Source organism: Seriola dumerili, unplaced genomic scaffold (genome assembly GCF_002260705.1).
Source record: "Seriola dumerili isolate Sdu_G_001 unplaced genomic scaffold, Sdu_1.0 BDQW01000091.1, whole genome shotgun sequence".
Lineage (NCBI taxonomy): Eukaryota > Metazoa > Chordata > Actinopteri > Carangiformes > Carangidae > Seriola > Seriola dumerili.
The window spans coordinates 8,419,969-8,444,497 of record NW_019174346.1 but is presented as its reverse complement, the minus strand read 5'-3'; the positions used below and the strand labels follow the sequence as shown (position 1 = coordinate 8,444,497).

The following is a 24,529-nucleotide window of genomic DNA, read 5'->3' as shown; positions in this document are numbered from 1 at the left end:
AAGCAGTACTGTGATAGACTGGCGACCTGTTCAGGGTGTACCATGCCTCCTGCCTAGTGTCAGCTGGAAAGAATAAGCAATAAAGCTGATGGATGTGTGATAAAACACCAGTTGTCTCACTTGTATCACTTGTTTGTATATGTGGTTTTATGATTGGACATGTTACTCTCTTGCAGGACAATAGTGCCATGGAAAGTCTTCCGACAGTGCCTTCATGAACTGCATCCCATCAGCTCGGGCCTGGAGGCCATGGCCCTCAAATCGACCATCGACCTCACCTGCAATGACTACATTTCTGTGTTTGAGTTTGACATCTTCACACGCCTCTTCCAGGTTGGTCCAAATGAAACCAAGTTTCAAACCTGTGACTCAAATCATCACACATAGCACTTTATTTTTTGTTCAAGCTGGATTCATATAGAACAGGGTTTGACATTTACATTCACAATCTTTAGTTTGTTGTGTTTTTTTCACACGCATCTCCTTTGTGTGGAATTCTTATCAAAGAATGGCTTTTGGATCTGTTCTACTCTGGATTGCATTTTTAAGTCTTCCTTCGTGTGACATTAGCCAGACATCTGCTGTCAAATTACTCAAATTGTTATAATCCTGGCCTGATAATTCTGATGTAACTTGTAGGGTGGGTCAGGTCTTACTGTAATACTGCATCTCTAGTTGACTGTGGAAACTATATTTGGCTGTTTTTATGTAAATGTACAAAATGATTAAACCTTTGAAGGACTAGTTTGTGATCTGATCATGAAGAACAGAGAGAGTGAGAGTGTTTTACTTGCTTTCCAGGCAGGGTCTCACTCGGTAGTTAGTATTTTTTTTCCCATTTGGTTGCCTCCTGCCTCTTTGGGGTGGGCCACTGTGCAGTATACTGCTCAAATCCACAAACTCACAGAGTGATTAGGGTTTGCTTGGTTTCCCTTTCAGCCCAAGGGCCAGTAATTCCAGGGTTTTTTTTCTTCTGCTAAACCAGCTATTCAGTTAGTGCAACGGATCATTTTTCCTGATGAGCTGCAGCAGCAGGCTGTATTGAGGTGAATGTCGTGACACTTGGCACCAAATGGAACCAACTGGCAAACCCATTGATGCCTGCCAACACAATGGACCACAGCTTTATGCTCTTAGCTCAGAGATCTGTTTTCTAAACACTTTCTCTGTCAACACCAGTTTTCTTTTTTCAGGATATTTGTATTCAGGATATTCCTGGATTCAGAATTAACAAGCAAAAGGAAAAAAATTAGACCCACTTATTTCATTTCATACAAAGATGCAGATCCTAAATTGTTTTTTTTTCTTGTCTTTGTGCTGTGTAGTCAGATGTCAAGATCTTTTAGATCTGTATATAATGTTACACATAGATGTATTTTTGTAACACATCATTTATTAAACTTTCCTACTGAGCAGTCCAGTAAACAGATTCCACCCCTCACCAGTAATGTTAGCAAATTCTCTTCCACATCAAATGTTTTGGCGTCTATGTAACTCTGACCTGCAGAAAACCTCAAACCAGCTGTAAACAAAGCCAAACACAACTGGTTGGAGCACATAAGCTGCTTTTTTTTCAAATTCTGAGTCATTGAGCTGGCTACATATCAGAAAACATCTCTGCATTCTCTGTTATTCACTTTGTTGTTTTCTAGAGAATTCAGCCAAGTCACTATACCAGTTATCACTTTCTTGTGGCAGAAGCACTGACTCAGGATGATTTTATGCTGACAATATGAAAAATGAATGTATAATGCGTAATAATCTGTTCAGTTAAAACAACACTGGGTGGTCTTTTTTAGCCATGGGGATCAATTCTGAGGAACTGGAATTTCCTTGCAGTGACTCACCCTGGCTACATGGCCTTTCTTACCTATGATGAAGTCAAAGCCCGACTGCACAAGTACATCAACAAACCTGGCAGGTATGGTAATTTTGTGTGTATTTACCTAAAAACTTGGTATTGATTCAGAAAGTACAACAAAGCAGTTTCATCGAGTTCAACTAAACAAGAAATCAACTAGAAACTTTACTTACGCCGAACAATAATGGAGTATGCAGTATGCAGCTCTCATAATACGTCCATGGCATACTCCCACTCTGCTCTGTGCACCGTGGACATCCATGCATCCATTGCAACACGCCACATACACAATAATGGAGGAGGCAGCACAGTTCTTCTGTGATAATCTGAATACACCTTTAGTCCGTTCAATGTTCAACCCCTCACAGTAGTCAGGAAGTTACCCTCAACACTAATTAGCTTATTGACTCTCAGTCACACATCACAGTCTATACCCAGGTGAGATAAGTGTTCCCTGCATGGACCTATTTTTTCTGAGTGAAGAACCACTATTACATACTTGTTGAACCCTGTATCTGAACCAGGAAATAGTGATAATCAAATATAATTAAAGAAACAACAAGGGAGCAATAATCAGCAGTTATTGACACATCTGAGCTGATGGCAAACACCTGGTAGATATATAGACACATGATTTGACATTTGTGTCTAGATATATAGACACACACACACACACACACACTATCATATACAAACAACTTACATTGATAAATTCTGATTGGTGCTGTGAGAGAAATATCTGCTGAACCCAGACTGATCTAACCTCAGCACATAAAAATGTGTTTTTGTAGTGCTTCATCACTTATAATAAGAAGCTGATAGAGGAAATAGGTTTCCAGATCCTGTAAGTTCATATGAAGGCTGGACTATAATAACCTTCTGCTGCCTCTTTGACAAGCCAAGTATTCAGGATTTGTTCTTTCTCAAGTTATCTGAACCCCTCCCGACAGTCACCTGCAGCCAGGTCTGAAAGTCAACGAGCTGTTTCAGGATCCAATTTTCATGGATATAACCATTGATCTCCTCTGTCTGCTCATATGCTAATGAATATTTACAATGTTAATCACCATAGCAAACCGCCTTAGAGCTCAGGCTCAAAGGAAATGGATATCACAGAATAACGAATTTTTATGAATTTGCATTTGAGATTACATGAGCCATAAACAAGTCATGCTTTACTGTCACACCTCTGAGCCACAATCTGAACAACCTTCCCATAGCTCCTTATTACTGTTGAATATATTCAGAAGGCATCACATCTATGTTTCAAAACTTATGATAGAGGCAGGGTGTGAATTATCCCTAAACAAACAGCAAGAATCAGTGTCAGTGAAGGAAATCCATTAGCTGAAGCAAAAAAATTAAAAACTAGTCTGTCCTACCCCCAAAAAACAGCATATGCTATGTAAAAATGTAATGAATAACTTCAGAATATAGTGGAATAGAACAGACTACAAATCTTAATAATACATTTTTTTGATAGTATAAATGAAGTGCTCTTCGTATCAAGCACCTCACTGTCAGCTGGGACCGAGTCATTTCATCACTGCGTTCTCACAGAAAATAATAGACACCATTTGCTGCAAAAAGACAAGCTGTGTGAGCAGTTTGTGTGTGTGTAGCACTGGTTTCAGAAATAAACGCTGACAAACTGTGTTTGGTGTGGTGCCAATCTCAAAGGTTATTCCACGTGGCGAGTTCCTGATCAGGGGAAGAAGGTAGGCTTGGTAGGCCTTTAGCAACAGTTAGAATGACAAACCTCTCACTCACTTTGATACAGTCCTGCATTGCATTACGCACGCATGCACGCACGCACGCACACACACACACACACACACACACACACACACACACACACACACACACATACACACACACACACACACACACACACACACACACACACACACACACATACACAAACAAACACACAGCAACACTGCTAATTTATTGCAAGTAACTTGTACAGCCTTGAGCTGAGCCGTGTATTCTCTGTGAGCAGAGCAGATAATGACAGGACAGAAAATCTGTGTCTGTGTAAATAAGCATGGCTGGGGTTACTGAGTGTCTAAGTATGCTAATGTGTAGGGTGCTGATCCCAAGTGAATCATGCAAATACCATTGTTATGAACCAACACTGGGACAATCACACACATACACACACAGCTGTGTGGGCGAGGACAGGATATCAGAGGAGCCACTACATAATACCATTTCAACTCACTCAGACACACACACACACACACACACACACACACATTTACAGTATACTTCTGAAAATAATGAGGGACTAAAACTGAGTGAAAACCTTATAGCAACACAGCAGTTCTGTGAAGAGTGGTGCTTACATGCAACACTGCAATTAAAACACTAGTATATGGGACTGTATGTTGAGTTTTGTGAGTGATCACAGGCCATAAACATTATCTATTAAGTCAGCAAATGATAACTTGAGATGAAAATGGATCCCAGGCTGAATATTAAGCAGCTGTTTGGTTCTTTATGTAAATAACTCTGGACCTGCAGATTGAAAAAAAAACTGATAAGGTTGATAATAATAATACACTGGAATGGTAATAGAAGACATTTAATTATAACAATGATAATAATAAAAATCATGACAATGGATCAATATCTGATTTCTCACTGCTTTTAAAAAAACAAATAATTGTTTTGAGAACTGCATTAAGAGTTGTGAGAATGACGTTTCTAATGTGTAAAACTAGTTTAGCCTGTCAGTACTGTGGTAGTGGCAGTGTGTAGTTGTGCCTGTAAAATTGAATTAATAAAAGTCATTTTGAACATAAACACAATATGATCACATGATAATCACATGATTAAGGTAAAGTTGATAAATGTTTAACTTTTTATGATTAAAAGAAAAAGTTTCATTCAAAAACGTGTACAAAACATGTTGTGTTGATTGTTTACCAGCTTGTGTGTATGAACATCTTTCTCTCTCTGACAGTTACATCTTCAGACTGAGCTGTACGCGGCTGGGTCAGTGGGCCATCGGTTATGTGACCAATGATGGCAACATACTGCAAACCATCCCCAACAACAAACCGCTGTTCCAGGCCCTCATCGATGGCTACAGGGAGGGCTTGTATGTAGCCTGTCACACTCAAACACTCTCTCTCTCCTTTTCTATCTCTCTCTTTGTTTGTATATTGATATGTTGAGCTAAACTCTCCACTCTCCTGGTCAAGGTATTGTTTCTCTCATACCTGGTAATCAGACAGGCCCCAGACAAATCAAACATGCTTCCATCCATTTAGTGCATGGCATCTCGCTTCCCTCAACTGTCAGTATGGCTGGCTGAGGCAGTCAAGGATTGCTGTGTTTTTGTGAAGTCCAGAAGGGGGAGATACAGGAGAAGGGGGGGTCCTGTTTAAAGCACATGTTTTTGATCAAGAGGGGAGACCAGCAACTTTGGGGGAACTGAAATTCGCATGAATCATTATTTGAAATGTCAGTCAGCATGCTCATACGCTTCTTCTTTAAAATTGATTGATGATCATATTTTACTGATTACAGTATACTTCTGATATTTAGTGTCAATCATAAATCAGAATCAAGTTAAGTCCATGGAAAGCATTTAAAGTCAGACTATTACAATAAGTACTACCATCACGTGTATATCTGCTACTGTCACTTGTAGTTTTATTACTGCTTCTTGTGAGCAGTATTTTTGTTTTAGAACATTCATTGGTTATTTACTCATTCACATGTCTAGAATGACATAGATATAACATGTAAAAATCGAGTGCAGTTAGTGAAATTCATATTGATACCATGTATGCAGACATGACAAACAAAACCTGACTTTGATCAAAACATTTCAAGCTCATATCTTATATGTGTTTGTAACTACTAAAACCTTTTTCTCTCACTTGCAGTTACTTGTTCCCTGATGGTCGCAGCTACAATCCTGATCTCACTGGTTTATGTGAGCTGACGCCTCATGATCACATCAAAGTGACACAAGTGGGTTTGTGTGTATCTGAAAACATGGTCATGGAATTTGTTAGCCTCATAAAGCTAGAAACTCTGTCTTGCTCATGACATTTAAGTGTGGAAACTGTTCACTAAGAACTGACTGAACCAGATCTAATATGTGTCAGACCACTCATATGATATTATACTGTATGTGTGGGAATGTTTCAAAAATGACATGACTCACAGCCTCTTCAAACTTTCAAACCTCGAGAACGGTCATATTAAATGTGTAATTAAATGAAGCATAATTGTCCCACTCCTCTGCTTTTTGCTTGAGATTTATTCAAAGTGATTTTTGTGCGGAGTGAGGCTGAAACTTGATTGATTGATTTCTCCACCACAAGTGCCACCACATTTTTCCAGTTTCAAAACAACCAGTGAGAACACAGCTAGTGGTGTGTTCATGTAATCAGGCGCGATGGTTAATGTACATTGATGTCTTAGTTACAGAGGGAGATCACATGTTGTAAAGCAAATTCCTATCGGCCTGAACAGATGAAAAAGTGTGAAGAGGAAATTGTAGGCTGGTGTTGTGTTGTTGCAAATGTCTGATATGATTCCAAACAGGCGAGTCAGTGAATAATGCTGATGGATGACAAACTGAATTGTTTGTCATGTTATTTGTTTTAAGATTTTGAGATTTTACATTAAGTGAGATTGAAAAAATAGACAAAACATTAACCATGATAATTCAAAGTCATGTAAAAGCTCTGAATTAGAGATCGGAGGTCGCTGAAAACATCATGGAATTTGAATTTGTGGGAATTGTATTGTATGCTTGTTGTATATGTGTGTCTGTATATATATATTGTGTGTGTAGTTTGATCTGTGCATCCGTGGATGACTAACAGAAGTCTGCTCTGCCTGAACAGGAGCAGTATGAGCTGTACTGTGAGATGGGCTCCACCTTCCAGCTCTGTAAGATCTGTGCTGAGAACGACAAAGATGTCAAAATCGAGCCTTGCGGTCATCTGATGTGTACTTCCTGTCTTACAGCCTGGCAGGTAACATAATGAACCGTACTGCATGAACTCATTTAACATTTAGATTTTTGAACAGAGGGTTATAGCTATGGCTTTGGCTGACTGCTGTTGGCTGATTGCTGACCCCATGTTATTGGGGTCAATAACAGAGTATGTACATCTTCATTGTAACATCTTCTGTCTCTCTGTGCAATTTTCTGTCCATTTTGGATAGAACACTACTGTGTTTTTTTTAGATTTATAAGTAGGAATGAATCTTGTTTGAGGATTAACAAGTGTCTGCACATGAGTAAGTAAAGACTCCTGAATTATAAAAGCAGTTTTCAGTACATGGTACATGGTGACTTCCTTCCACTGTCCTTGTGTCTGTCCTAATCAGATTTCCATGTACCAGTCATTAGCAGAAGTGAAGACTGAGTGTTTGTGCAAACAGTATATTCCAGTGTTCCTGCAAGTTTTTCTCTGCTTCCTGCCGCATGCTGTTTTCTGTAGTGTGTGTATCTTATAGCACACACATGTACTGCTGTAGTCGTTCTGCTTGTGTGTATCATAAGCTGTGTCACGTGTGTTTGTAATTACCTTCCACTAATGAGTCATTAGCAATGGGTTCAGAGACTCCATCCTCTCCTTCCTTCCCACCTCTGTCTTTCATACCTCCCTCCTCCCCGCTCCCTCCTTTGTGTGGGACATCTGAGATGGCTCTCCAAACATGTTCAGGGCTTCCTATCAAAGACTTATTTAATGACATTTTGATGCTTCTTGTTGGTGCTGTATATTTATGGAATTATTCAGCTTTCTGCAAATGAAAGTCATCACTGTTTTCTAACTGCAATAGTCTCTGACAGTACTTGTGTGCTTTATATTAGTAATATTCAAACATCTATCCGATGCTTGGCAGTGGAGTCTTTGTGAGGGAGGACCTGGAAAATGACTCAGAAGACTGTGAATGTAGGTTTTATACATGAAAGTGAGAACACTTCGTTTTTCAGTCAGTCAGCGCTATAATAGTTTCCATGCCATTTTAGCCTTTGGTTTGAGTCATCTCAGTCAGGAGGGTCGATGTCAAAATGAAGAATGAAATAAATTTTTTACCATTACATGTATTCACATTCATTGCTGTTTATGTGTTGCTCACCACAGTGATGTTCTTTCCGTGAGAATACAGACATGATTTCCACTAAAAGGAAATCATCCTCAGTGGTATTTTTGTAGACTTGCTAATCTTGAAAAACAAAAACATGGAAAACTAAAGCAAATCGTTTGGGATATCTGCCCCAGACCAATGGTCACAGTTATCACAACACAGACATAATGAATTCCTACAGGGGCTACAAAGTGTTTATTAAATGGGGATCTATGGTCCATAGCATGTGAGTTGTAGCCTTGGTTTGAGCAGCTCTTCAGAGCCCGCACACTAGTGTTTGGTTTGCTGTTCGTTTCTCAAGTGGTTCAGTTTCATGGCTACAAAGTTGGAAAGCTTTTTCTTCTGCTTTACTCTGAACACAGCTGTAGGTTTAGCAAATGAGTGCAGTCTTTCCAGAGCTCAGTCCTGTGCTCTGGAAACAGCAGGATCAGCAGCTCACACAGTCACAGCGTTTGTCTCTCATACTTCCTGTTATGACAACTCAATGTAACCACACCTCCCCCACAAGCTCAGTCACTGATTCAGTGATGTAGAGTTTGTATAAATATGTTTAAATAGACACACCTCTATACACACACACACACACACACACACACACACACACCCACATATGTGTATGTAGTAGTAAGAGTATGTAGTATGCCAGTAAATAAGTATTTTCCTCCACATTAGTGTAATAATGAGTCAGAGAAAGGGAACCCTCCTACCCTGTGACAGTGAGTAACCCAGAACCAGTCTGTTCAGGGCATTGACTCAGTGATGGCTCTCTGACTTCCTCTTACTCTGTATATTAGTCATAGAGGTGGAACAGATATACTCTCACTCAGAGCTGGCTAATCATCTATGTGCTTCCACATCCTGTTTGCTTTATTGAACATTTTTGATTTCGCAGAAAATGGGGTTACATGAGAGGGTTCCCTCGTTCTAGCTATTAGTTTTATCCTAAATCGATACAGTGACGACTCTGAATGATTCACATAGACTTTCCTGTGTCTTCTTTTTAGAACCGTCCCGGTCGTATTTGCACTCATATTTGTTTCATAGAGAATTTATTTGTTGAATTTCTTCTGGAAATAAAATTGGTGAACCCAACCTAAAATCTGGTTGAAAAGCTGAAAGCTGCTCTAATAAATACATTTATATTAATAATTGATAAATTGACTTTGTATAGTATGAAAGGTGTCACTCATAGTGACAAGTTTTTTTTTTTTCTTGCCCACAACATGGTTTTATCGTTCTGGTTCAGCTCAGATAAACACTTAAGCTTTTAGCATCTAAAGAGACAGATATTCTTCCTCAGGAGACGGAGCAGAGCTACTCATCAGGTCACCAGAAACAGGACTCCGTTGTAGATAGGTTGTGCAGTTTATTTCAGTTTGTCAGTCGTGTCTGTTGCCTTAGAGTTTCTGTGGCCATCATACCATCTCCTCCTCCCTCTGGGTTCTCTTCCTTTTAACCTCCCACTCCTTCCCTTTTCCACCCACTCTAATTAGGATCAAGTTTCAAACATCCCTTTGGTTGGTCCCCCCGCTAAGTCCCCAACCATATGGCTGCCACAATTGCTGCTTTGTTCTTTGTAAACATTGTCTGCCCTTGATTGTGGCCGCTTAGTCAGTGGAAGGATGCACTGAAAACCAAAACCTCTTTATTATCTTATTTATGGCCTCTGTTTGACAGGGTCTGCCATGTGGAATATCTACATGTGGCCAATGAATGTTGCAAAGTTGCAGAACAGTTTTCCCTGCAGAAGAGCTACACAATCATGTGTCCAATCAAGTTTGCCAGAGTCCTTTCACGTGTATCCCAGCTGTGTCGCAGCAGCCTTCCTGCTCGACAGACGACAACACTACAGCAACAAACTTAATCAGATCATTAGATTTAGAAAGGTCTGTGGGATACAAATGTCATTACCACACCTGTGTATGTGTTTGTGAGTTTGGATGATGTTTCACTTTCCCTTATCTGTTCCAGGAATCAGATGGTCAGGGTTGTCCGTTCTGTCGTTGTGAGATCAAAGGCACAGAGCCCATCATTGTGGATCCCTTTGACCCACGAAACGAGGGCACCAAGTGTTTCTTCCTGGACCAGCACAGCTGCCACATGCTGGAGCTGGATGACGAGGAGGACCGGGAGGACTGCCTAGTCATGAATGGACTGGCAAACATCAGGAAGGTAAATAGTTGATCTGCTGATGGGTCGGTGACCGGGCTTAAAGAAATCTGATTTGACACTCTTTCCTTTTCCAGGGCCTCATAACTACACTTAATAATAAAACACAGACTCTGTGAAAAAGAGCTTCACTGAGTGAATAAGACAGAAGTGACTTAGTCCTGCTGACAGTAAGTGTAGGATGAACCTTAAAGAGCAACTCTGATGTGATCACGATTTTGTATGCTCAAAGCTTGAATAGTCAATCAGACACAAGAATTTACCCTGCCTCTGCTCCATTATTTAAAAAAGACATCCTTATACCTCACTTATTGATATATTACTCTGCAAAAACATGTGATATTAAAGTTTTAAAAGGTCACTTTATTTGTGAGAAACTTTTAATGTCTCCAATGAAAATTAAAGTGTGAAGGAAACACCAATCTATCTAATATAATGTATATGACTAACGTGTGTATTACGGCTTGGTGTTAGGACCCAAAAGCAGACCTCAGAACTCAAGTTGGAAAAAGAGGGAGTTTTATTGAGCACTTGGGGATGGAAAATGGTACAGGCAGGCAGGTAGATGAGTCCATGGTTTAGATGATGGTTCTGGATCTGTAGCAGGGAGGCAGAGGCAGGTGCGGCTGAGGACAGAGTATATGCAGAGTGAGCACAGGAACAACTAGGAATAACCACAAGGAATAATTACTCTAAGGCAGAACCGACTGGTACCACGTAGTAATAGATATAATCTGGTGATGAGTGGATGATCTGCCACGGTTCTTATACAGAGGTTGATGAAGGTGGATGAGATTCAGGTGTGCCGCGCCGCCCACGGCCAGATAGCCAGGCCACGCCTCCCTGGGGAATGACAGACAGGGAGGAGGGAGAAACACTAGGAGCAGGGGAACAGGAGAGACAGCAGGAGAGAGAGTGGAGGCGGGTAGAGATCCTGTCATCGCGGCTGAGACCGTGACACAGTGAATAACAATAGGTGTTAAATAACTGGAAATTGACTGAAATGGAAACACAAACGACTCTGGACTGGAGTACGGAGGAAATTCATCAGGGAAAATGTATACAAAATGTGATACAAAAATTTGTGCAGGCAATGAAGATGCCAATTGAAGTTGCCAATTTCTGAACAAAATTATTGCCATCTTTATACTTGTTGTCTCATCTCAGTCATCTAGGTTCTACTCTTAACCTCTGCTCTTTAACTTATAAATCATAAAAAAAAATAATTAATAGCTTACATTTTTAAATTTAAGAGTAAAAGTGAAGGATTTGTACTTGTGTGTTTCACCTAAGTCCAGAATACAGTTTGATAAATACAGACCCAGATAATTTCCTTTCTATGGTGACCAGATGATCAGATGTGACCATAAACAGGCCTACATATAAAAGATGATTTTCTTTTCTCTCAGCACTGTGCCGAGCGTCAGAGCTCACCCATGGTGTCTCCCAGCTCTTCACCCGTCAGCCAACACAGGAAAGCCCACCACGGAGACCCCGGCCACTGCATCCAGCACCTTGGCCTGCCCCCTGTCCCACCGCGACTAGACCTCATCCAGAAAGGTGCTATCCGCTCCCCGTCTGCCAGTCCCACCGGCTCCCCGAAGGTCAGTCATGAAAGATAAAAAGTCAGAGTCAGAATCAGAATCTGGTTTATTGTCAAGTAGGTTTTCAACATATAAGGAATTTGCTTTGGTCTTTAGGTGCGTATCAGTAGACATAGTAAGAAGAAAAGAAATATAAACAAAGATGAAACAAGCAAGTACTGCACATAGATATCTTAAATAATGTAGCGTTAACACCAAAATTTAGAATTTGCTCTCATTGAAAGGGGACACCAGTCCTCTGGGAGGACAACAATGAATTACTTCATTGATAAATGTATCAATCTCATATCAGAAGCCATGACTTCTCGATTCAATGGATCTCCAGTCTGTACTTCAGAAGAACACAACAGGACAACAACTGGGTGTAAATAAAGGAGTTTATTTAACTAAACTACTATCTACAGAGTAAATGCAAGGTGTAATAATCATAATGATGAAAATGATAATGAAATGAGCAGTGTGATGAGTTGGCAATGGTGGGAGAGAATATGTTATGGCTATACACTGTGGCTATACAGCTAATGATACTACATCTACAAATTAGGTTTAATGATTAAATATTACTATATTTCAACATCAACCCAGTCATGAGCAGAGTGTTAAGACCGGCCTACTGTGAGTTGCGCTGTAGCTGGACACCCTTGGCTGGAACCCAGGGGGCTGTGGTTGCCGTGGTAACCCTGGAGATGTGGGATCTAGGTGGATTCTCCTGGAGGCCGTGTCCCGTTATCACGGTGACGGATTCTGCCGGTGTCTCAGCGGTTTAGTTTGCCAGGAGACTTTCTGTCTCGGGCACTCTTGATTTCTGGTAGGCTTCTCTGCAGGCGGTCGTGGGCAGATGTGTTATCTAAACTGGAGATTTTGCCTATGCTTCCCAGATTGCCTGGTGTCCATTCATTGATCCTCTGGAGCTGACCCTTTGTCCCACGGTCTGGTTCTGTGTCTCTCTGACATGCTAAAAGCATGGTCTGTTTGTGAGAGAAGGATCCTTTGTCTCTGTTTCCTATCAATTTGATGTTGGGAAGAGTAACAAAGTGTCAATTTTGGGTCCGTAACTCTGCATGTCCTTACAATGAACTTCTTTAATGGCTTGTGACTGATGCCAGGCCAGGCCAAATTTTACAAGATAAAATATTCACAATAAAATGTGAAGAAATATTATAGAAATTGATAATAAATTGAAAAATATAAATGTATACAATACAAATATGTACACTGTGCAAAATGACTGGGGTGTAAGCAATAGTTCATTGGGGAAATGTACAATGTAATGAGGCCAACTGCAGTAGGGAAGAAGCTGTTCTTGGTCCAAGAAGTTTTGGTCCTGATGGACCGCATCCTCCTGCCAGAGGGGAGGGACTCAAACAGTTTGTGTCCGGGATGGGAAGGGTCAGCTACAATCTTTCCTGCTCACCTCAGGGACCACGAGGTGAGGAACAGGTCCTAGAGGGATGGCAGATTGCAGCCAGTCACCTTCTCAGCAGAGTGAATGATATGCTGCAGTCTGATTCTTGTCCTTGGCAGTGGCAGTGGCAGCAACGTACCAGGTGGTGATGGAGGAGGAGGGGATGGACTCGATGGTGGCAGTGTAGAAGTTCACCATCATTGTCCTTTGCAAGTTGAACTTCTTCAACTTCCGCAGGAAGTACATCTTTTGCTGGGCTTTCTTGGTGAGGGAGCTGATGTTCAGCTCCTGTGACACAGTGGTGCCCAGGAAGCGGATGTACTCCATGGTGTCCACGGGGGAGTCACACAAGGTGATGGGGGTGGGTGGGGCTGGGTTCTTTCTAAAGTCCACTATCATCCCCACTGTCTTAATTCAGCATTCAGCTCCAGATGGTTCTGCCTGCACCAGGTCACCAGATAGTCAATCTCCCACCTGTAGGCAGAGATAAGTCCAAGGAGGGTGGTGTCGTCTGCAAACTTCTAGAGCTTGACTGACTGATAACTGTAGGTGTAGGTATTGTTATAGAAGAGCAGAGGAGAAAGGACGCAGCCTTGGGGGGCATCCGGTGATGATAGTAGATGGGAGAACTTATGCTGCAGCAGGGATGGGATGATGGTATTGAAGTCCACAAACAGGATCCTGGCATAGGTCCCTGAGGAATCCAGGTGCCTCGTTTTGCCACCATAGCTGACTGAGCTTAGCTGTGAACCAGGGTTTGTCATTGTTATAACTCACCATGGTGCATGTTGGGATACAGCNGACTGTAGGTGTAGGTATTGATATAGAAGAGCAGAGGAGAAAAGACGCAGCCTTGGGGGGCATCCGGTGATGATAGTCCGGGAGTCAGAGATATGTTTCCCCAGTTTCACATGCTGCCTCCTGTCGGACAGGAAGTTAGTGATCCACCTGCAGATGGAGTAAGGCTCGCTCAGATGGGAGAACTTATCCTGCAGCAGGGATGGGATGATGGTATTGAAGGCAGAGCTGAAGTCCACAAACAGGATCCTGGCATAGGTCCCTGAGGAATCCAGGTGCCTCGTTTTGCCACCATAGCTGACTGAGCTTAGCTGTGAACCAGGGTTTGTCATTGTTATAACTCACCATGGTGCATGTTGGGATACAGCAGTCCTCACGGAAACTGATGTAGGACGTCACAGCCTCTGTGAACTCGTCCAGTCAGTGCAGTCCAAGCAGGCCTGAAGATCCTCAATGGCATCACTGTTCCACTGCTTTGATGTCCTCACAACAGGTTTACAGAGTTTTAGTTTCTGCTTATATGTAGGAATCAGGTGGACCATGGCATGGTCAGAGAGGCCCAATGGAGCCCAGGGAATGGCGTGATAAGCACCGTTGATTGTGGTGATCAAATATATTCCCCACCCTGGTTGGGCATTTAATAAATTGTTGTTGTTGAAGTTCATGGCTGTGGTTTCCTTGGTTAAAGTCACAGAGGACAATAACTAGGGAGTCCGGGTTAGTTCTCTCCACACACAGTATGTGGTTGGTGAGTTGGCCTGTGGTGTAATGTAAACACCAACCAGAATTAATGATCTGAGCTCACGGGGGGAGTAGAGAGGTTTACAGTTTATGAAGAATGATTCCAGGTTAGGGGAACAGATCTGCAGGATCACTATCACGTCATCACAGCCACTTTGTGTGGCTGAATTAACAAACAAAATAAGGCAAAAAGGGTTAAAGGTAGACAAAAGACATATACATTAACAAAAAAAAAAAAGAAAACATCTCTACATTAAACTTGCACAAGGCCACGAAGCACTGTGATGGCCCAAGAGGCAGCAAGGTATTACAGTTTTTCTCAATCGCTTTGATGCAATCCTCACATCAGAAGCATCATTCTCACAACTCTTAATGCTGTTCTCAAAACAGTTCATCATTTCCCCACACTAAATAGCATTTCTCATTGTATTTGTACAAGCTTCCTTTGTATCCAAACATAGTTCAATACAATTTTTTTTTTCTCATTGTGATGATGCATTTCTCATCTGACTTTAACAACTCATGAAAGTAGTTTGTACCTTTGTCAGTTAGAATGACAAACCTCTCACTCACTTTGATACAGTCCTGCATTGCATTACACACACACACACACACACACACACACACACACACACAGACACACGGAGCCACTGCTAATTTATTGCAAGTAACTTGTACAGCCTTGAGCTGAGCCGTGTATTCTCTGTGAGCAGAGCAGATAATGACAGGACAGAAAACAGGTTACTGAGTGTCTTAAGTATGCTGATGTGTAGGGTGCTGATCCCAAGTGAATCATGCAAATACCATTGTTATGAACCAACACTGGGACAATCACACACATACACACACAGCTGTGTGGGCGAGGACAGGATACCAGAGGAGCCACTACATGATACCATTTCAACACACACACACACACACACACACACAAACACACACAGACACTAGTATGGCTGTATTTTGAGTTTTGTGAGTGATCGCAGGCCATAAAAAATATCTATAAAGTCAGCAAATGATAACTTGAGATGAAAATAAAAATGGCAGCTGTTGGGGTCTTTATGTTCTTTACTATAATTGTTGCTATGTTCTAAGTTTGATTGCATATCTTTGTCTATTTTCCGACGAATAGTTCCACGTTTATCATTTTGCTTTCCTCAGCTACGGCAGTTATATTCTGTAAATATACAGATAGAGTTTTTTTCAACTGTTTTCACATATTTTCTAAACTAGGTCTAATTTTTTCAAAATTATACACACAAAACCAAAAATTTAACACAAAATGAAGAGGGCCACAAATCTGCTGCAAAATGAAACTATCATTGAAAATATCATAAAACATCTAAAAATAAAGCCAAACACGTTTTTTCAGTTTAGTAATTTTGTTCTAAATATAGTTATTTTTCCATCATGTTACTGTTGTAACTGTAGTACATTGTTTGCATCTGAACATTTTTCACTGTATATTTTTTGCAGTTTTCTAAAGTCAGTCAGGTTTTTTTTTTATCAAAACATCAAAACATTCGGCGTCTAAAGTCTTGAAGCATTGTTGAAAGGGTTTAATTGATTGGTGACAATGTTGAAGTGATTGACTGACTGCATGTTTTTTTCATGTGAACAAGGTTTTGATTGATTTAAAGGCTTTTGCACAGGTGATTTAGTGAGAAATTCATTTACTGTTTTGAGAACTGCATTAAGTTTCCGATGAGTGAATTGTATCAAAGCGATTGAGAAAAACTGTAATTGTCACTCCACCTCTCTAGTCTTCACCAGGCATGTCCAGGAAGCAAGACAAGCCTCTCCCAGCCCCACCTCCTCCTCAGAGGGACCCACCTCCACCGCCTCCTCCTGAGCGTCCTCCTCCCATCCCCCCAGAGTCACGCCATTCTTGGCTCCCCAGTTCCTCTTCTTTGTCATCTTCTACTGGCGCACTGTCAGACTCCCAGATGCCTTCCGAGACATGGTGTACCAAAGACAGCCACCTGGCAGATGCCCACAGGACTGGAGTCGAACACCAGGTTCAGCTAGGACCCTCTGGCCCCTCCCACTTGAACGGAAGACCACTCAGTTGTCCGTCTGCAGGATTTGGAAGGTTGCATCACAGAATGGAGGGGGCAGGAAACTTGGATAGCTCCAAGGTAGGGTTTGCAAGTTTGTCTTTTTTGTTTTCACAGTAAAAGAAAAAGAATGACTTTGAATGAAATTCTGTACAAACATTCATGATTCAGAGGAGATGAATGCTAATTACTTTGGTGATCCTCTGACTTTTCCTCCAGCTCCATCATCAGGTCAATACTAATAGGTCAATACACAAAACTACTGACATTCCCATCAGTCTCAGCTGTACTTTGAGCTAACACGCTAAAACTTAATATTACATCCTTGCAAATACTTTTCAGTACCTCATTTAGAATTGTATTTCTGAGTAACTGTAAAGTCATAGTTTGATTGACTGATGATGCATGAATATATAAATGTATAAAAAAGTTAAGTATGTTGATCCTGTTGTACAACAACTTCTAAAATAGTTGACTATGATGATCAGTATATATATCTTGTATAATTAGTATATAGAATGGATTTGAGACATTAGTCTTGTTTCTTTTATGTGTGATAGCAATGAGGGGTCATTACCATCATGTAGCAATGACATGAGACTGGGAAAGAAGCCATTTTTAAAAAGCAGCAACAAGTGCAAAGAATTGTTAACATTCGCGTTCAGTGTCATAGTTTCTACAGAGAAACTAAAGACGGTCCGTGGGGTGAGCTGACAGATTTTAGCTGCCATTCGCTGTCAGCCCAGCCCATAGCACACAGCCTGCTAGCATGCTAAAAAAATCTGTTCATTTAGATTCCCACTTATTATTGTTTATACCGATGTGGGTTTGCTGGTGACAATATCTTGGAAATATATCATTCATAGATGCATAGTAATGTGTTGTTGGAATGTGTTCTGAACAGTTTATTCTCACAGACCTTTTTCATGCACTTTTATCTCAGCCTGTCCATTAATAACATAAACTGAATTCTGAATTCTAATTAACTGTATCCCACAGAGACATACAGCTGCAGTGGGACGTCCAGGTACATCTGATGCACTGCACTAGTGATTTATAGCATCCATCAGCATTTTTTTGCATTTTATGTGGCTTCCCATCTGTTAGTTTGTGGTCCACACTTTAGGTTAAATAGAGCGATCCCCTGCTTTAACTCCATGTTCTGAAAACGTCTCAAAACACGTAATCCCCAAATCACTGCCCACAGCTCAACATCTGATCTAATGGACCATTGTTTATTAGATAAAGTAACTGAATGTGCATTTGTTTATGTTGAGTCAAAATCTTAGTGATTTTACATTCATGGGTATTAGAATCTTTTTGTCCGTAGTTATGAACACAGTGAGAAAATTTACAGGTTTTGTTTCTGAGAAGAGAAACAGAGGTGGAAAGTTGAATGATTCATCACTTTGTATTATTTGCAGATGTTCACAAAGGAGATTTATTCAAGTCAACCCTGATTTAATTACACATGCTTGTGGTTTACCACTCTGTCATATAAGACATGAACAAATAAGATGCTCTGCCTTTCTTCTGTTGAGTAAATACATAGTTCAAGTGTGGTGAATGGCATATAAATATGATAATCTATGCTAAATAATGAAATCATTGATTTAACTGAAACTCACTGTTTGAAATCACCATTCAGTGACTACCAAGTGAATCTTACAGAATACTTCTGAGCATCTGCATAATTTGTAAACTCTCTCCACTTTATCATTTAAAAGTCCAGTGTGCAGACACACACTCATGCGCACACAGCCAATTGCTCCCTCTCCCTCCAGAGACGCTGTTTGATCAGAAGGTGCCTCCAATTGCCTGTGGAGAGTATTATAATTTTTGGTAATATTCAGGAAGTGGTTATTTGCATCCTTTCATTCTCCAGTATAGAGCAACATTCATTTCAGAGGCAGGTGTGCTTTGCAGATTAAATATATTTCTGCTGATGGTAATATTTGGCTCGGGATTTTCGTAATAATCCTGATGTGGCATTGCTAAAGGAATTTATTATTTTTAATAATAATATTAGTAGTAGTAGTAGTAGTTCTACAAAATACTATAAATATTTTAAATATTTGTTTTAAATAAGAAGCTGGGTCAAAACAGTATGCTTTTGGAAGCTCTGGGGAGTAATTCTGCCACAGAGAGCTGAGGTCTCTTCCTGAAAGCAGGTGTAACAAACTCTGACTCTAATCCAGACTCTGAGTTGATGAACCCTGAGATGGGAAACTCTGAGTTTTCAGTTCCAGAAAAGCTGATCTGAGTTAGTTAAATTAACTGAGTATGTTCACTCTGAGTTAACCGCATGTATGAGGAATATAAAAAGGCATCATCAATGGATCTCTGATTCAATGATTCACCATGGCAACAGGTAAATAAAGAGCAGGGCATCTGAGCAGCGTGTGAGCTGAACTATTATATTTTATTCAATGTCATCCACTAGACCATGTTATTTAGCCAATTTTTATTTCCTTTATGGATGTAAAGAGCTGGAATCTACTGCCTGTTAGATTAGATGTTTAAATATTTTATTCACCTGTGACTTGATGGGGACAAAGTTCTGCTGCAGCAGAAGATGAAAATATAAATGGAACAAATTAGACAGGAGTTTATAGATCTATGATTGTAACCTCAGGTTCTGACCTAGGAACAGCTTCATGATTTTGGTGATTTTCATTGAAAAAACATAGAGGTTAAAGCTGAGTGTAAATTTTCAGATGTCCACTTTACATTTAAAAATCTTGCTCAACAGTATCAATTACTATATGTCAACATGTAATTTTCAACATGTTCTTTTAAGATGCATTACTGTAATCCTCAGAAATATCACATCATCTACAATATCATATGACAGCTATGATTGAATTGTTCATCAGTGAGACCAATGAGAACATGAGAAATGATTCTTCATTGATCAGAGTCTGTGTCTAAAGATTCACACAGATTTTTTTTACTTACACTGATGGATGTATAGTAAATGTTTCTGTGCAGAGGAACTGATTGACAATCTGACAGGTGTCTTAATGACAGTGCAGATTTAATCTGAGCTGAGGATAAAGCCTGCGTGTGTAATATCTGAATGTCAGAGATCATTGTCTCTGTTCTCACACTGACTCATCAATCATAAAAGAGGTAGCCTAATGTGTGTAAAGACATGTCTTGAGTAACAAACAAATGTCTAATTGGGATTTTAAGTCTCCCAACGTAAATTCATTAAATGAATGCCTCCGATCTGCACTTTGATACAGACTGTATGAATGAGGAAACGTGTCAGAGACTTCTGAAATTGCTGCAGGAGGAGCGGAGACAGACAGAAACTCAGGGTTTGTTGGAGAAAATCTGCCAGCGAGCAGGTTAGCTTCACAGAGTAAGTTACCATGGTAAAAAATGGATGAAATGTCAACAATGAATGACAATAACCAATACAGAAGATGTTACATGCAATGAGACAAGAAAAGCAAACACTGTTCACAGTTTTCATCCATATTCTTCACATTCAGCACAATCAATTTGTATCGATTGATTTGAGGTAGAGCTATTGATAGGCTTTGCTGCCATCGGTACCAATTAGAAAAAGAGGCTGTAAAAAAGGTTTTCCAGAGATGTTTTCCACGGGACCACACAGTCTTGCCAGTACCCTCTAAAGCACTGCTTTTACTTGCAGAGCTTGACACAACTTATATATGGTAGAGTTTTAGTTTTTTGTTTTTTTTTCATAATTATATAAATTGTATAAAAACACGTCAGCTTTCGGCAAGTGATTCATCCGGCTCAGAAATAATCTTTTACTTTAAATATATCAGGGTTTGATCAAACAGGTAATTCGATACATGCTTGTTTTTTCAGGGAGTTGCTGTGAAGCTACAGTAAGTGAATAAATGTGATGTAGAGCTGATGTATCTACCTTCAGTGTGGTGTCCTGGCTGTGTTTGATCAGTGATGAGGATTTCACTGACATCCTCCCACTCCACAATCAGGGAGGAACAAAGATATCCGATATGTAATATACTGGATTTAAGTTTATTTCAGTTTGTCAGATTCAGTTGATTTTGGCCTTGTCAGTTGTTCCTTTGCATTTTCATGATAGTCTCTCCTTCTCTTGTGTGTGTCTGTCTAGCCCTTCCCTAATGGCGTGCAAGTCAGCGATGAGTATGATATCCTTCCCTCCCGGCTCTCGCCAACTCAGTCCACACTTGCCAGTAGCCACAAGTAAGTATTACACACACACAAACACTCACACACGCTACACAACACAATGGGAGCATTTATCCAGCAAAATGGAAAAATTTTCCCTGGAGATGTTCTGAAAAAGTTTGGGCATTATTGAAACAATATCTCTGTACAACCACTTTGTATTAATGTGGGCAGATAAGATTGCAGCGTGTGGAAACATGTTCGTTTCATGCATCAGTACAGTGATAGATTAAAAGCTTAAAGAAGTGAGCTCTCACTTAACTTTTTATACATAAAGATGCTTCAATACTGAACAAAAGCCTGTTTGATCAGTGGATCAGTGAGTGAGTGGGTGAGTGGGTGATTTCCTTCAGTCTAAAGTTCTGTCTCCTGGACATGCTCGTTTCTTTTCTCTGTGGTTTCAGACTCTGGGGCCTTATACCACTGAGGTCTAGGAGCCTCAGGGAAAAGTCCTGGTTCGAAACAGCTTTGAAAAATGATGTTAACAAGCAGCCTTTTAGCTGCAGCCAGAATTTGATTAGGGGTGTTTCTGTGTATCAGACTATAGTGGAGTCAGGGGATGGAGCTGCCACTTGTGATGAAGCTTGAGCTGAAAGTGAAAGCTCTGATTCTACTGGAAACAATTTAGTGCTGTAAAAAATTGTGAGGTTGTCAGAGTAATACACACACTTCCCTTACACAAAATACTGCAGCTGACTTGCAAACATAAATTCTGCAAGTATAGGTTACATTCACATGATCACTTATTCACACACACACACACACACATATATATATATAACGATCCCCATTCATTACCAAAAGCCCGACCTGAATATTTATTGATATTTTTACTGCATCTATTTGTTTAGTTTATACTGTTTGCTCATGTTTAGTGTGTAACCGTGGTTATGGCGGGACATTAGGCTGTGTAGGTGTTTCTTGTTAGTGATATGCCAAAGAAATTGCTGTATCATTCGTTGTGTCCTTCGCTGTTGCCTTGTTTAATCATTAACTACAGAAGACACAACAGTTAATGGACTTTGCACCTCAGCAGCACAGTAGCTTTATACTGTAACACATACAGTAGGTAGACACAGATAAGGTGCAGCCAGCTGATAGGTGGTGCTGCATATTTTCACATTACTGTACTTCAGTGTTAAAAGTCTTATTGAATTAGGCCTAATGGCTGGTCAGTTTTTGTGGAAGATTAGAGACTAAAGCCATGATCAGTGTTGTGTTATCCTTCCAGAAAGAACCTGATTATTATTTCACACAGTTATTTCATACATATTGTACAACCACTGCCTTTTGCTGCTGTTTCTCAGATGTCTTTCACACTCATTTTCCCAACAACTTAGCAGGAAATTACAACACACACACTGAAGTCCCCAGGCCTGCTTCTTCAATTTTTAGACCATTGGTTTCCAAACTTTTTCTCACACACACAAACAAAGACCCAATACAGCACACATAAACATGCACCTCGCCTAAACATCTGTTCAGTGACCTTTTTATCATTCCGGATTAAGGATGTCAGGAGGATTACTTTATGCTTCTCTGCAGATTTGCTGATTAAAATAAACAATGAATTAAATTTAAATGTATTTCTCTCATTTTCTGTGACGTGAAACAAGCTTTATTTTTTTTATATACAAAGACAAAATAAAAAAGGTTAAAAAAAAAACATTTTATTGCGACACATGAGCTGGTGTGCACACACAGTCTGTTGACATGGAGAGAAATTAAAGATTGTACAACCTGTAGCTGTGACTCTACTTACAGATACTTCCTCAACTTGTTCTTTCATTTATACTAGTTAAAAAGTCAGGGTGATGCCAGGAGCAGCAATAACGCGCTGCATGGTTGGAGAGTGATGGATATCTGTTTCCCACAAGCAGCTAAAACCTGTGTGTAGAGCAGTGGTCTCAGACTGTGATAGGTCTCAGCATTTCATGAGTTTTATTTACAGTGACAAAGATGTCATTGTAAATATGTCAAGTATCAGAAAGCTCATGATATGACTTTGATAACTAGCTGTGAGCTGTCATGTCATTAGCTGTGGATAACGACATATTGAGCAGGGTTTTTTATAGGGTGTTCTTATTCTGTTTTGACATATTTATGTTTACACATGTTATACACAGAGTATACAATTTAGTCAATGAAAATGTCACATTGTTGTTTTTATGCACTGAAAGATTTTTAACATGTAAAACAACAAATGTAAAAAGTCTTGTTGCACCGGTCGGTCTTTACATTACCCCATCACTGCCATCCTGCCCTGATAGCACTGTGAAAATATCAGTGATTGCAGTTTGAATGTAATAACTGTATGAGTGACACTAATCGAGAGGTTGGGTCGACAACCATCTTTACAGACCCACAAACCCTTTCACCAGTCCTGTGGTAGAACGACAGCAGAGGGTGATGGAGAGGGCGGAGGATGACTATCAAATCCCTTCATCCAACCTCTGCCTGAGCCAGCCTCCAATCTGCATCTCTGTACCGAGCAGGTACTCACCTTGTCTCAGTGTATTGAAGTTACTATGGTGATCCAGTGAAGATGGTTTCAGTTTGAGATTTTCTTTCTCATTCAGGCACTTGGAGAATGGCTCCCCAGAGCCCTCCATTGAGGAGAAGAAGTTGCGGCCCCCTGAGCCTGGTGAGAAGATTTACACATCACAAATGATTAATATATTATGTGTATCCCTATTACCATGAGATCTTTGACGTGTCCATCTGATATTGTGAGTGTTGTAATGAGCGGATAGATATGATGCCCACAAATTATCTGTAGAGCCAGTTTGAACACATCAGGATACCTTGTTTAATTGATTTAATGAATCTGAAAAAATTCTACTAATGATTCTTAAAATAAGAAAGAGACAACAGGCCATATTGATGCCAGCAGAGTGATTATTCCGCCTCGTTTAAGAAAACTAAACGTTAGAAGAAATTGAATCAGGTTTAAGAGAACAACAACCAAGCAAAACTAACTAATGCCATCGGCTGAATTCTTCTATTGTTCATTGAAAAAAAGCATTTTTGAAAATTGAATATCCTGTGCCTTGTTGAAGTGGCTATTTACACCACAGGCTGCTTCATGTTGAACTCTGCTTGTGTTCCTCAGGTACACACTCAGAATTGGTCAGGGGGTTGGTCCCGGGGGCAGCACATACTGCCCTCTACCCCTTCAACACTACCCTGTCACCCTCTGACTATGACATTCTGCTGCCCCCCCAAGGTAGCTCACCCTAACAAGAACACATCCCCACCCTGACATTGCCCATCCACTCCGTCTTTGTTAATCCATCTCTCTGAACCTGTCCTTTCTGTGTCAGTGTTTCTCCTGCGGACATGGCAACACACTGTCTAACTGTACAATGTCACTCTTGTCCTGTGGAAACCTTGTATCTCCCACTGTCAAACTTGTATCCCTCACTTAATCCAATGAACATTACAGACAGATTATTAGACGATAATAACATCTATAACTAAATAACATTAATTTAGGTATTTTATTAAAATCATATTCCGCAGTTGATTTACAGGCACATTTGTGTTAAATTGTCAAATCAACTTCCCAGTAGCAACC

At 40.3% G+C, this 24,529-nt stretch overlaps 1 protein-coding gene across 1 annotated transcript in view; it reads left to right on the top strand.

Annotated features, from left to right (window-relative positions):
• The window catches only part of cblb (Cbl proto-oncogene B), a 53,998-nt gene that overhangs the window by 25,566 nt on the left and 3,903 nt on the right, over positions 1-24,529 (top strand). The window contains exons 5-16 of the mRNA XM_022745776.1: positions 177-333; positions 1,800-1,921; positions 4,830-4,967; positions 5,761-5,848; positions 6,733-6,864; positions 9,959-10,159; positions 11,566-11,760; positions 16,465-16,839; positions 20,876-20,967; positions 23,313-23,447; positions 23,532-23,596; positions 24,065-24,178. Of these exons, the coding sequence (XP_022601497.1) occupies positions 177-333; positions 1,800-1,921; positions 4,830-4,967; positions 5,761-5,848; positions 6,733-6,864; positions 9,959-10,159; positions 11,566-11,760; positions 16,465-16,839; positions 20,876-20,967; positions 23,313-23,447; positions 23,532-23,596; positions 24,065-24,178 (1,814 nt within the window). The remainder of the gene's footprint in view (positions 1-176; positions 334-1,799; positions 1,922-4,829; positions 4,968-5,760; positions 5,849-6,732; positions 6,865-9,958; positions 10,160-11,565; positions 11,761-16,464; positions 16,840-20,875; positions 20,968-23,312; positions 23,448-23,531; positions 23,597-24,064; positions 24,179-24,529) is intronic.